Raw genomic sequence first — 14,776 nt, forward strand, 5'->3', positions numbered from 1 at the left:
GCCTATGTAAGCCTAGCCAAAAGGTACCCTGGCTTTCACCACCCAAGAAAATTATTTTCCTGTGCCACTTTCGAACAGAGCCACAGAAGTGATCCCCAGGTGAATTTCCTATCTCCCATCCAATCATCAAGATTTTTCTTGAAGAGTGCAAGTTAGGAACTTTGTTTGATATAGATAGGTAGTGTGTTCCAGAGTATGGGAAGTCTCTGGGACAGGAATCTGTCCCTCCAGCATGTTCTGTTTATTGTGGTTACAAGGTTTAGGTCCCTAGAGCATGTAGCTCGGTGGGATTGGGATTTCTTTAAGTGGAGCATGTCCATGATCAGCTTGTTACCAAAGCAACAAATATCAGCAAAAGCGTGTCTCAGGATATTGGGGTATGTGGCTTCCTTTCAAAGCTATACATGAAAAAACTGCAGTGGTTCCTAAAAAAATTGTGGGAACAGCATTCCCATCTCCTGGAAGCACTCCTGCCTCTCTTTCCATGCCTAAAAATGGAGCTGCTATGGTGGGAAAACACCATTTTACAGAATCCAGGTGCAAACTTTTTTCAGCCAAAGGCATACAAGACCATCACTACAGACAGCACAGATGTAGCTGGGGGGCTCACCTAGGGACCATGAAGGTGCAGAGCATCTAGACGTTAGATCAGAGGACTCTACCTGTCTACCATAAAGAGTTGCTTGCTGTCTGCCTAGCCATGAAAGCTTTTCAGCATTGTTTATCACCAGGAACTTTACAGATTTGGACAGACAACACCACAATCATGTGGTACATAAACAAGGGGGCACCCTTTCCTACCCCTTGTGCAGTCTTGCTATGAAGATTTGGCTGTTGGCACAAGACCTGAACCTGTTACAACATCGTATGTTCCAGGTCAGAGCAGTACCCTGGCAGTGTCCTTAGTCTTCTGGTCCCCAACAGATGGGTGCTGAAGAGGGAGACTTTACTGGAGTTAATCTTGCAGTGGGGAATTCCCTCATTAGATCTTTTTACCTCCCACCAAAATAGTAAACTTCAGAGGTTCGGCTGCAGAGCCCAGCAGGCAGGGACATGGAAAATAGGTGCATTCAAGTTCAAATGAAGCAGTCTCTTTCTGTATGCCTTTCCACCCTTACCCCGATTCCCAGAGTACTCGTTAAGATCAGGACGTACAGACAGACCAGGCATGATTCTCATTGCCTAGTGGACAAGACAACAGTAGTTTTTCCTCCTTTTTGACCGTCAGTGAAGGAAGATATCACCCTCTCTCACAGGAGATCAACCTCATCAGCCATGTCAGGGGCTCCATATTCCATCTTTACCTGGCCACTTTCAGTCTGACAGCCTGGAAGGTTGGGTTTTAACACCAAAAAACATCCGCTAAACATCCTTAAGGAGGCAAGGAAATCCACCACCAGAAAATAATACCCAGCAAAACAGAAGAGATTCTCCATCTGGTGCCATAACAAGAACACCAGCCCTCCTCAGACAGACGTCAGTTCAGTCTGCAGTACCTTTCTCGTCTGGTCAGCCAGGGCCTTTCTTATTTCTAGCATTAAGGTGCTCGCTTGTGCCATCTCAGCTTGCCTACCCCATTCCCCTCTTGTTTACTGTCACCCCCCACAAGAACCTGTATCTGAAAGGGGTCATTTATTTTAGGACACCCAGAAGGAATCCAGTTCCTACCTGGGGTCTCAATTACATGCTGGAAAAACTCACCCTACCTCTCTTTGAACCAGCAGGGCAAGGGCAGACCCTCACGATGGAAACTAGATCAGGGGCTCTTCCAAGATTTGATGCATCTGTGGGGAATTCCTCAAGTAGACCAATTTGCCTGCTTTCTAAATCAGTAGGCAAAATACTGTTCCAGGACTCCATGCAATAAGGCCTGGAAGACAGATGCCTTTTCTTTTTTTTTTTTCCTTAGAGAGGAATGTTCTTATATGCTTTTGCACCCTTTGCACTCATGTCCAGGTTACTTCTGAAGATTCAGGAGTAGTCCCCTGAGATTGTTGTAGTGACAATTTGTTACTGAGGATGTACAGCAGCTACTAGTGGAGGTCAAGGAAGCCTACTAGTTTATCCCGTGTAAAGCCTGTTACTAGCTAATCTTGTGTAAAGCCTGTTACTAGCTAATCCTGTGTAAAGCCTGTTAGTAGTTAATCCTGTGTAAAGCCTGTTACTAGCTAATCCTGTCTAAAGCCTGTTACCAGTTTATCCCGTGTAAAGCCTGTTACTAGCTAATCCTGTGTAAAGCCTGTTACTAGTTTATCCCGTGTAAAGCCTGTTACTAGTTTATCCCGTGTAAAGCCTGTTACTAGCTAATCCTGTCTAAAGCCTGTTACTAGTTAATCCTGTGTAAAGCCTGTTACTAGCTAATCCTGTCTAAAGCCTGTTACCAGTTTATCCCGTGTAAAGCCTGTTACTAGCTAATCCTGTCTAAAGCCTGTTACCAGTTTATCCCGTGTAAAGCCTGTTACTAGCTAATCCTGTGTAAAGCCTGTTACTAGTTTATCCCGTGTAAAGCCTGTTACTAGTTTATCCCGTGTAAAGCCTGTTACTAGCTAATCCTGTCTAAAGCCTGTTACTAGTTAATCCTGTGTAAAGCCTGTTACTAGCTAATCCTGTCTAAAGCCTGTTACTAGTTTATCCCGTGTAAAGCCTGTTACTAGCTAATCCTGTCTAAAGCCTGTTACTAGTTTATCCCGTGTAAAGCCTGTTACTAGCTAATCCTGTGTAAAGCCTGCTACTAGCTAATCCTGTGTAAAGCCTGCTACTAGCTAATCCTCTGTAAAGCCTGTTACTAGCTAATCCTCTGTAAAGCCTGCTACTAGCTAATCCTGTGTAAAGCCTGCTACTAGCTAATCCTGTGTAAAGCCTGTTACTAGCTAATCCTGTGTAAAGCCTGTTACTAGCTAATCCTGTGTAAAGCCTGTTACTAGCTAATCCTCTGTAAAGCCTGTTACTAGCTAATCCTGTGTAAAGCCTGTTACTAGCTAATCCTGTGTAAAGCCTGTTACTAGCTAATCCTGTGTAAAGCCTGTTACTAGTTAATTTAATCCTGTGTAAAGCCTGCTACTAGCTAATCCTATGTAAAGCCTGCTACTAGCTAATCCTGTGTAAAGCCTGCTACTAGCTAATCCTGTGTAAAGCCTGTTACTAGCTAATCCTGTGTAAAGCCTGTTACTAGCTAATCCTGTGTAAAGCCTGTTACTAGCTAATCCTGTGTAAAGCCTGTTACTAGTTAATTTAATCCTGTGTATTAGCAAATGGAAATGGTTTTCTAGTTGATGCCAGCAACATAACCAAGACCCATTCAGGGCTAGTTGTTCTCTAGTTTTACAATATTTGTGAGAGTCACTCTCTTACGTCCTTTCTTACTCTTCCATCAAGGTCCATTTATCGGCCATTTCAGCATGTCTGCTCATGGGTCTTCCTCTTTCAAAGCATTTTCGTGTCAAAATGTTCTTGAAAGGAATTTTGCATAATTGGCTTCCAATAAAACCTGTGGCCCCTAATTGGGATTTTAATTTTGTGTTGGGGAAGGTAACACTTGCTCTTTTTGAACTGGCTTGCCTGGTTAACTTGAGGTTCTTACATGGAAAACAGTTTTACCTGTTGCTCTGACCTCCGCACTAAGGGTATCTGAGTTGCAAGCTCTTGATGACTCATCCATATTTCATTTTCCAGGAGCGGGATTTCTTTAAGAATACATTTATGCCTAAATCCAAACTGACCTTCTCCCATTTTTCTTTCCTGAACCTAAACGTGAAGGCGAAGGTATACCGTATACCTTGGGTTTCCACAGGCAACTCCAGTACTGTCTTGCAGAGCTAAATGCTTCATATTATTGGATCACTTGTTCATTTCTTGTGAATGTAAGAAAAAAGTACAACCTGTATCAAAGCAGACCTTTTCCAAATGCTTGCCTAAGGCCATTTTTTGTTATACTCACCACAATAAAACTATTCCAGGCAGGGTCAAGGCCCACTATACCAGTGCCTTGGTTTCATCTATGGCTTTTTGGAAAGGGCTGGATTCTAGGAGCTGCAACTTGGTCCTCTCTGCATACTTTTACAAAGCACTATAAACTTGATTTCTTCTGTGGGTCTAGAACAGGCTTTGTAAGGACTGTTCTCCAGGGGCTTGTGGGATCTTCTTTTTTCCACCTCGCAAATGTAGTTAGCCAGGGTAATGTACCCATATAGCTAAGGCTACTGCAGCAGTGATCAGTGTAATGAACAGCACAGCACAGTTGTGTCAGTAAACACTATAACAATAGATATTTGAATGATCATTGCTGCAGTAGTTGCTTCCTCCCTCTTATGGATAGAATGATACCAGACCTCTGCCTAATGGCCTTTGCAGTTACTACAGACCTTCTGGTAATGCTGTGTCCTCTGGCCAATGTGTGTGAAGACATTTCGGCTGCCAGGAAGCCTTCTACCGGCAAACATAAACTAGTAGATAGAAAAGGTTCTCTGTCTGCACCAAGTAGATGTTCATCGTGTTTCACTGCTGCAGTCATTACACTGGGTTATCCTGCCATCAGGCAGTCCCGCAGTCGGCCAGAGTTCTTAAGTCTTGGTCCGGCGTCGGTTGCTGTCGCTTCTTCCCCTGACGTCAGTGCACCAGGGGTATATAAGATGCAGCCGACGCCATTTTCTTCAGTCTTTCTTGCCGCGTGGTGCCCGAAGCAGAAGCAGTTGGCAAGTGCCGGTCAGCCGACTCCTGAGATTTTTGAAGTCGAATTTCAGAACCGAAGTTTTCAATAAAGCTAAGTACCCCATTGGGGAAACTTTTTCTTGCTTCAGACCGATGTCAGTAAAAGTTAATAATTGTATTTCTTGTGGGAAGCAAATACCTCATAAGGATTTTCATTCTTACTGTATTCCATGCCTAGGCCCAGACCAAGACGTCACTAGTTGTCGGTTTTGTGCTAAATTTAACAAACGCACAATTAAATGTCGGTTTGATTTTGCTCGCCATTATTTTGGCCGAAGGTTCAATTATACCATGCCGTCGGAACAGCCGATGACCGAAATACACAAAAAACGCAAAGACAAGGATAAGGACAGGCAGCCAAGGTCCAAAACCGACGACAAAGCCTCTTGCAGGCCAATCGCCGGTTCGCAGGTGCTCAGTGAGGCGCTTTCGCAGCCCCTGACTCCCGCTGCCTCAGAGCCACAGGCCGCCTCCGACTCCCACGTGGAGACAGCTAGGCCTCTGGAAACTCAAGGTATTGGACCTACGTAAACTATTCCCTCAGATGGGTCTGGAGCCGCTGAGCAGGCATCGGCTTCTGAGGGTGTTTTCAGACCTTCCCAGCTTACCATCAAAACAACAACCAAGTCAAAAACTCCATTAAAGACAAAGAAACAAGTACAGCATTCTCCAGCACAGGCCTCCATGCCTAAGAAACAGATGCTCAAAATGGCTAAAGACCTAATTACTCTGATCAGGGGTTCTCATCCCGCTCCTGATAAAAGGCATAGGCAGGATAACAGACCATGTTTCCTCTGACCAGGTTTCCATTACCTCTGATTCCTCTTCAGACCAGGGATACTCTTTACCCCCCTATGAGGACTCTGATGCTGAAGAATCAATCCCTTCAGCCTCTCCTCCTGAGGGTTACTCTTTCGAAGAAACTTTACTTACCATGAGGGAGCATTTCCATTGAGAGAGCCAGGATTATTCTGAATCCAAGAAAAGGCGCAGACATTTTCTGTTATTGCCTCAGCACAGGCCCCTGGCTATTCCGCCTGTGTTAGATATTGTGGATGATGTGTTCTCTGAATCTAGTTTAACCCCTGATTCTCTGCCCCCAGCTCAAGTCAAGCCTGATAGGTACTACAAGGTCCCTGTCTCTCACAAATTTCTTTATAAAAACCCTGCTGCTGACCCATAAACTATTTTCCAGGGTCCCAAAGGGGTAAAGGCTTCCAATGCAAAAAACCCAGTCCCCTCTGACAGGGATTCCAGAGCTCTGGATAGATGGGGGAAAAAAAGTGTACACGTCTGCAACTCTAGCAGTAAGGGCCTTAAATTGCCAGTTCCACATGCTTAAATGCCAACAATATTTAATGACTTTGCTAAAACAGAAAATGCCTACAAGCTTAGAAGGTCCTGATCATAAGGAAATGCAGGACTTATTGCATGCAGCTGAACAAGTGGGAAAACATACTCTACAATGTGGTTTTGATTCATTAGAGGCGTCTTGTAGAGCCGCAGTTACAGGATCTGTGATAAGAAGGCATGCTTGGTTAAAAGAACAAAGTTTACCTGATCATGTTAAGGCAAAATTTTTGGATGCTCCTTTACAGCATATCTTGTTTGGTGTTAAGGCTGAAGAGATATTAAAGAAAATGGAGGATAAAGCAAAATCTATGCAGACAGTAAAGGATTTCTTACAGGTACAGCCTCCTAGATTTAGAAGAAGTTGGCCTTCAAAAAATCTGTCCTTTCCGGTGTCAGACAGACCACAAAGAGGCAGATACAGATGCCCAAGAGGCAGATCTGAGCCCCAAGGCTCTTGCAGACCAAGACAGTGGGGTGCTTCAGCCCCCAAAGGAGGAGAAGACAAGTCACAGCCTTATAGGAAACAGTCCCAATGACTTCCCATTTCAAATGCCAAGCTCTTGCCTTTTGGCAGCTCCCTTAAGGGGGAAACTAGCACTTTTTGCACAAATATAATCACCCAAGACAAATGGGTTCTGGATATTGTGTCTCAAGGTTACAAGTTCCACCTTCACACTCTACCAAGGCCGAAAGGAATGCCAGATCTGCCACAAAATCAATGGTCAGAGGCACAAAAACAAATTACAGCCCTCATGGACATGACAGCTGTTCAGAAAGTACCAGAACAGGAACAAGGACAGGGATTTTACTCAATACTTTTATTGGTCCCCAGAAAGGACCAAACTTGGAGACCCATACTGGACCTATCTAGTCTAAATACTTACCTGGATATTCCAAAATTCAAAATGTTGACACTACAGCAGCATCTTCCCATGCTGGGCAAGAAGGCTTGGCTTGTTACTTTGGACCTCAAAGAGGCATACCTGCATGTCCCTATCAGACAAAATTGCAGAAGATACCTCAGATTCATAGCTGGCACAATGCATTACCAATTCTCTGCACTGCCCTTTGGATTGTCTACTGCTCCCAGGGTCTTCACAAAATACCTGGCACCAGTAATTGCATTTTGCAGACAGAAAGGAATTCAAATATATCCTTACTTGGACGACTGCCTTATACAGGCAGAGAGCAAGGACATTCTACTACAGCATCTGGCGTTTGTAAAAAAAAATTACTTATGGGCCTAGGGTACACAATAAACGAAAAGAAGTCAAAACTAGTGCCCTCACAAGAGATAATATTCCTGGGTGCAAGCTTAAATACAACTGCCCAGATGGCTTATCTCATGCCAGACAAGCAAGGACAACTGACTCATTATTTTAATTTGATGGCAACAAAACCCAACTCCCTGCAAGAAAAAGTCTGCAGGCCTTGGGGTTCATGGCGTCCTGCAGACTCATATGCCAAACTGCATATGAGGAAGCTACAATGGTATCTAAAAAGTGTCTGGACTCAACACTGTCACAGCTTGGAAACAATAATACCACTCATTCCCTGCCTAGAACAGGAGTTTCTATGGTGGGCACAGGCATGTCACCACAACAAGGGACAGCCTTTCACTGTACCCACAGCCAGGCAGACACTCACAACAGATGCATCAGACTACGCCTGGGGAACACACATGGCAGGAAAATGTATCCAGGGCTAGTGGACCGCAGACCAAATGAATCTCCACATCAATCAAAAAGAGATGTTAGCTGTACAAAATGCCCTGACAGCTTTCAAGGACCTTCTGCATCCAGGCCAGCTACTACTAAAGATGGACAACACCACAGGTATGTGGTACATAAACAAGCAAGGGGGCACTCATTCCTACCCCCTATGCAGACAAACCATGACCTTGTGGAACACAACACTGACCTGTCAAGTTCATCTGCAAGCACAATTCCTGCCAGGAAAGAAAAATACTCTGACAGACGACTTAAGCAGAAATATCATGGATCCTCATGAATGGAAATTAAATCCACAAGTATTCAGCATGATAACACAAAAATGGGGGTGCCCAGACATAGATCTCTTTGCCTCCCCCCTGAACTGCCAACTACAGAAATGCTGCACAAGGATTTATCACACACAAGCATGGAAGGTGGATGCTCTCTCATTCAGCTGGAAAACACTAAAAGTTTATGCCTTCCCACCACTGCCTCTCCTATCAAAGGTACTCCTAAAAGCCAGACCAAAACTGATCCTGATTGCCCCAGATTGGCCGCGCCAGCACTGGTACCCAATCTTAAAGAATTTGGCTCAAGGCCCAGCATGGATTTTACCTCAAATTCCTCATCTTCTGACTCAGCAAAACAATCAGATCCTGCACAGCCAGCTCAAAACCTTAAATCTGGCTGCATGGCAGATGATATAGCCAACCAGCCAACATCTCTCTCTAAAGCTGTTATGGGTGTCATTTTGGAGGCCAGGAGGCCCAGCACCAGGAAATCTTATTCAGAAAAGTGGAAGAGATTCTGCGCCTGGAACCAGGCTCAAGGCCTTGACGCTCTTGTTCCAAATATTCCTCAGATATTACAATACTTAACTGAGATGCTGGACAAAGGCCTTTCCTTTTCATCTATTAAGATCCACGCCTCTGCTATTTCAGCTCATTGCAACACGGATCCTCCTATTTTCTCTCACCCATTACTAAGATAATATCTCGGGCTAAAAACATAAGACCGCCCCGGAGAGCACCAACACCAACTTGGGACCTCAACTTTGTTTTGGAAAAACGTACTTTACCACCTTTTGGGCCAACCATTTCAGCAGATTTAAAATTTTTGTCATGAAAAACTGCTCTGCTTCTGGCAATAACTTCAGCACGAAGAGTGTCAGAGTTACAGGCACTAATGGCAGTGGAACCTTTCATCATTTTTCATCAAGACAGGGTTTCCTTAAGAACAAACCCTACATTTATGCCAAAGGTGGTATCCAGTGTGACTCTTAACCAAACTAATCACTTGCCAACATTTTTTCCAAACCCCCAGAATAAAGGGGAGAGACTTCTTCACTCATTGGACATACACAGGCAGTTACGTTTCTACTTAGACAAAACAAAAGCTTTCAGGAAAACTGAGCAACTTTTTGTATCATATGCTGAAGGATCACAGGGAAAGGCTATTTCAAAACAGACCATTTCAAAGTGGATAGGACGCTGTATCAGTTTCTGCTACACACAACATGGAAAAACTGTGCCTAACAACATTAGGCCTCATTCTACCAGGGCCACAGCCACTTCAGCAGCCTTTCTTAGAGGAGTACCAACCAAGGATATTTTGGAATCTGCAACTTGGAGTTCAGTGCACACCTTTACCAAACATTACCACTTAACTCTTTACTCTAAATCCAGAGCTGGCTTTGCCACTGCAATGCTGCAGGCCCTCATAGCCACTCCAAATCCCTTATAGACTCAACCACCCAACATCAGCTTTGGGATTCAACCCAAGTGTAATGACTGCAGCAGTGAAACACAATGAACATAGTACAGTTTTGTACCTACCATAAATGTAGATGTTCGAGTGTATTCACTGCTGCAGTCCAGGTTACACACCCTCCATCCCCATTTCCTTAGCTGGGACTTATCTATACCTTTGTATCCTATGCAACCTATGTGGTGTATTTGCTTGTAGCTAAAGGTATTGTTTTTATTTCTTATGTATGTTTTATTAGCAATATGTATTGCCTACCTATTTGGGGGCACCTGACATCTGGGGCAAGAAAAACTGAAGAAAATGGCGTCGGCTGCATCTTATATACCCCTGGCGCACTGACATCAGGGAAGAAGCGACAGCAACCGACGCCGGACCAAAACTTTGGAACTCTGGCCGACTGCGGGACCCCCTGACGGCAGGATAACCCAAGTGTAATGACTGCAGCAGTGAATACACAAGAACATCTACATTTATGGTAGGTACAAAACTGTACTTTCCTGATACTGCCCTGGTTGATCAGTTTGCAGGTGATTCTGACTGACTTGATTTACCCATGTCATTTGTTACCTGTTATTTTATGATCACATTGCATGTCTGCTGTTACTGTCCCTAGTGACCTTGTGGAAGACCGATTTGTGGCTTAACACCAGCTGGGCAAGACAGTTTCTTAATGGATTTTCTACATGGCTGTCCATCTCTGACGAACCTCCACGTCTCCTTGAGGTCTTGAACTTTACAATTGACTGGTGTTTCCATTCAGATCTGATGGCTCATTGACACTGATACTGTTTCCGAAAGTATTTGTCCTAGTGACCATCACCCCTTCTCCCAGGGCTTTAGAACTTCAGACTGTTTTGTGTAGAGACCCATGTATTGTCTTTCATATGTGTTGTGTGTCCCTTAGGATCAACATTTGCTTTCTGAATTGTTCTTGAACCAAGTCCATTGATTTCGTTTTTTTCTTCTCAAGGTCAGAAGTCAAAAAAGAGAGAACCCTTTCACCCAGTTTATCCAAGCTTGGGTTGTACTGGTGAAGGCTGTCTGAGTTTAGGATGACTCCGCAGCTCTTTATTTTCTTTGCTTAAGTGAGGGAAGAGCTAGCAGCTGCTTAATAAACCCCTTCTAATGGGAGTACCATTTGTAATATAGTTTGGCGTCAAGGGCCTTGCCACCTCTTTGACCATCTTGTGCCCCAGGTCTACTCTACTATATATATATATAGCTGTTTTCGGAGCTTGTTTCAAAAAGGACACACATTCCTCAGCCGTTTAGATGTTTGTTTATACCTTCTCCAAACATTATTGTTAGGATTGTTGCTCCATTAGTCAGGCCTCTTTGGGTAGCTGATTGAGATTGTCGCTCCATTAGTTAGGCCTCTTTTTGTAGCTGATTGAGATTGTTGCTCCATTAGTTATGCCACTTTGGGTAGCTGATTGAGATTGCTGCTCCATTAGTTAGGCCTCTTTGGGTAGCTGATTGGGACTTTGCTTCATTAGTCAGGCCTCTTTGGGTAGCTGATTGAGATTGTTGCTCCATTAGTCAGGCCTCTTTGGGTAGCTGATTGGGACTTTGCTTCATTAGTCAGGCCTATTTTTTGATAGCTCATTAGGATTGTCACTCCATTAGACAGGCGTCGTTATGTATTTCATTGAGATTGTTCCTGCATTAGTCAGGCATCTTTGGGTAGTTAGTTAAGATTGTTGCTCCATTAGTCAGGCCTTTTCAGTACTATTCATTCTAATTCTTTTGTTTTTTTGCTGCTGTTATATTTTTAGTACTCTGGTGCATTTACTGCTTGGGATTCAGCCCTGTTGGAGACCCACCAAGGAAGGTTGGTTAGATGTAAGCAATGATGTTTACTGTATTTGTTGATTTAAATACCAGATACCCTTCTGCCACCCCCTGTATTCAGGGTGGCCCCTTTAGGCAGCTGTAATTATTTGAGTTCCCTTTAACTCAAGGAAGTATATTCTTGCATACAGTTTAACATTGAGGATGTCAGATTTTCCTTTTATTATTTTCAGGAAATTATTTGGGTTGGGGTCATTTTCCACATGTGTAGTATGACATTTTCTGACAGATACTGATGTAAAGTTCAAGCTGTCCCCAAGTGCAGGATTTCAGTGAAAAAAAAAGTCCAAATTGAAATAGAAGAAAGAAAGATTCAATTTGTAGACTTATCAAGCTTGGTCTACTTGTAAGTCAGCCGTGCTTTATTAAGAATGTTTCTTTTATGTCTTAGGCTCTCGTGTATTAGGTTATGCAGTAACCTGTCCCATATCTTTTATGTTTCCAACTCGCATGTCTCTGGTTTTAGTTACCTGTCCTTTGTGTCTTTGGTTCCTATATCTCTGGTAGTGCAGTAACCTTTCCTGTACGTTTCAGTCTCTCATGTCTCTAGTAGCACAGTAAACTATCCCATGTGTTTTGAGCTCTTGTGTCTGTAGTCATACACTAACCTTTCTGTCTACATGCCAAGACAGGTCCCCTCAGTTAGACTGATGGGTATCTACCTGTAGTAGAGAACATTTTTGATCTTCCTCAAGTATTGGTTGCCCCTTTGGACTAATACAGGCTTCCTCCTGAAATTTCTGTCATAACCATCTTTAAACCATTCCCTTCACATCCCCTTTATTTATTGGGCAGAATGTTTGGAATAAGAAGCCCGCTGTGCTGTCGATGTGCATCACCAGCTCTGTTTCTTCCTAATAGGAGAGCACAAGTTCAGATAAGAAGTCAGATGTCCGTCTCTTCCAAACAGGAGAGTACGAGTTCAGATAAGAAATCAGATGTCCGTCTCTTCCAAACAGGAGATCACAAGTTCAGATAAGAAATTAGATGTCCATCTCTTCCTAACAGGAGAGCATGAGTTCAGATAAGAAATTAGATGTCCATCTCTTCCTAACAGGAGAGCACGAGTTCAGATAAGAAATCAGATGTCCGTCTCTTCCAAACAGGAGATCACAAGTTCAGATAAGAAATTAGATGTCCATCTCTTCCTAACAGGAGATCACAAGTTCAGATAAGAAATCAGATGTCCGTCTCTCCCAAACAGGAGATCACAAGTTCAGATAAGAAATTAGATGTCCGTCTCTTCCTAACAGGAGATCACAAGTTCAGATAAGAAATCAGATGTCCGTCTCTCCCAAACAGGAGATCACAAGTTCAGATAAGAAATTAGATGTCCATCTCTTCCTAACAGGAGAGCACGAGTTAAGTTGAGAAATCAAATGTCCATATGCTTTACTTTGGGTAAATGAATGAGGATATTGTAGGCTGCATGTGGCTACCAAACGCAGTCCAAAATGATGCACAGGTAGATTGTCTTACCCCATGCAGCAAACTGTTGCTATTGTTCGAGAATGTGCTCACTACAGATGTTTAGGTTTATAGGATGATACTGGGCTATTAGCCCAAAGGCCCTTATAAGCCTAGTCAAGCATTTCACCCATGTTTGTTTTGCAGCTACAAGATTCAGTTTACAGCTTTACCATGCAGTACTCCCCAAGCTGTGATTCCTGATGCCAGGCCAACTTGACACCTTGGGACTTAGCATTTTCACACACACCCCGACTTTCCAGAAGCTCCATCTAACCAGAGATGTTTCTTGTGTAGTCATTATTGTCCTTCGAACAGTCACTCCCTACAGGGGACTTTCAGAGTCAGATGTCACAGATGGGTACTCACTGTATCCGTGTGAGCTGTAGGAAGGCTCCTTGATAAGTGCCTATGATCCTGTTGCATGGCTAGGTTTTCCTTTAAGCCAGGCATATTTGTTCTCGTTTTTGACTCTTCTTTTGTGATGTGTCTGTGCATAAAGTTTGAACTAAAGAGTGCAGGTGCTGAGCTTGCCTTCATAGCCTGGCAATGGTATACCATGACATGGGACACGAGAGTGTAGGAGCTAACATTTTGCAAGACTGTGCCAAGATGGGAATGCCAGAAATGAAATCCCTGCAGTTTCTGACTGTAGTGAGCCTTCTCTTAGATCATTGGATGGTGTGACTTTGCAGCTGCTGTTTTTAAAACAAAGACAAGGTTCTGCAAACTAACATAACCTTTACATTTTGTTTTAATTTGCAGTTAAGTGTCACCAGGGTGGATATTAACTGATGAGATACATTAGCTCACCTTTCTTTGTGTTGTTTGCAGCCCTGTCCTGACCTACAGACTGCAGTGTCTGAACCAGATGAAACCCTAAAGGAGAACATACAGAGTGAAGAAAAGGAGGGTCCTGTGAGTATTTTTCTTTCTTTATTTTTATTATGTATTTATTTATTTTATTTTGTCTTTGTTTACCAGGATGGTCCAGATGGGTTTAACAGGAACCCCTTTTCAGTGGCGGCCTGGGAGGAAAGCTTTACATATTGTACTATCGTTAATATAATCATGAAAGTTCAAACAAGAGTGGAGAATTATTTGCCATATAAGATTCTGCATAAATAAGAAAGATTAAGCAAAAACAACTCGGACATTATATGCAGGACAAGAATCCATTTCTAACATATGCCTCACGTACATGTAAGATGGAGATATTTATACAGATAACAGTTTACAAGCAGCAGTGAGTACTTTATGGTAAGTATTATCAGTGGCAGTATAGGTTCTTGGTGTAGTAAAATTACTTCTAAGAGGAGAAAAATCCTTTAGGAAGATAGTAATAGTAAGAAATGTATAGCTGAGTGAGTTGGGATTTATTGTAACGAGAAGTTGTGTGTAGTAGGCAGTTTGTTTGGATGTGTGTAGTAGGCACAGTTCGGACAAAGTCATTTTTGTGTAATCTGTTTAACTGTTGTAGGCCACACACTCAATTGTGATAGTCATTGTTGTGCATTTAAAGTTTTTTTATTGGATCTGCTTTATTTTCTGAAAAAAAAAAAAAACTTGTTTTCCCGCCATTCTAAGCTACTGTAGTCTAGTTTTCAGGTTACTGCTGAATTCAGGGCTGTGTTACAAGTTTCTGTGTTTGTCCATACCTTACTTGGATAGAAGGAAGTTTCCTTGTTCACTGAGAGCTTATCTGTCCCTGGAGGAGTGGTTTCAGCCTAGAAATTAGTAGTTTATTGGCCATTTTGGGCTAATTTCTCTCTCTTTCATTTCCCTGCTATAAAACTCGCATTTGCGCGGTTTTGAGTGCCGGGCAGTGCCGGTTAGCTAGGGTATAACTATTCCCAGCTTCACAAAGTGTACTGTTCAATTTTTCCCTTGGAACTAGACAAACTTTCAACTTAAGCACT

General features: G+C 43.0%; 1 protein-coding gene across 1 annotated transcript in view; it reads left to right on the forward strand.

The window, feature by feature from the left end:
- AP3D1 (adaptor related protein complex 3 subunit delta 1) overlaps positions 1–14,776 on the forward strand; it is a 3,080,434-nt gene that overhangs the window by 2,303,922 nt on the left and 761,736 nt on the right. The window contains exon 28 of the mRNA XM_044055492.1: positions 13,692–13,775. Coding sequence (XP_043911427.1) covers positions 13,692–13,775 — 84 coding nt within the window. The remainder of the gene's footprint in view (positions 1–13,691; positions 13,776–14,776) is intronic.

This window comes from Protopterus annectens, chromosome 13.part0 (assembly GCF_019279795.1).
Source record: "Protopterus annectens isolate FY-2018-M chromosome 13.part0, PAN1.0, whole genome shotgun sequence".
Classification (NCBI taxonomy): Eukaryota; Metazoa; Chordata; order Ceratodontiformes; family Protopteridae; genus Protopterus; species Protopterus annectens.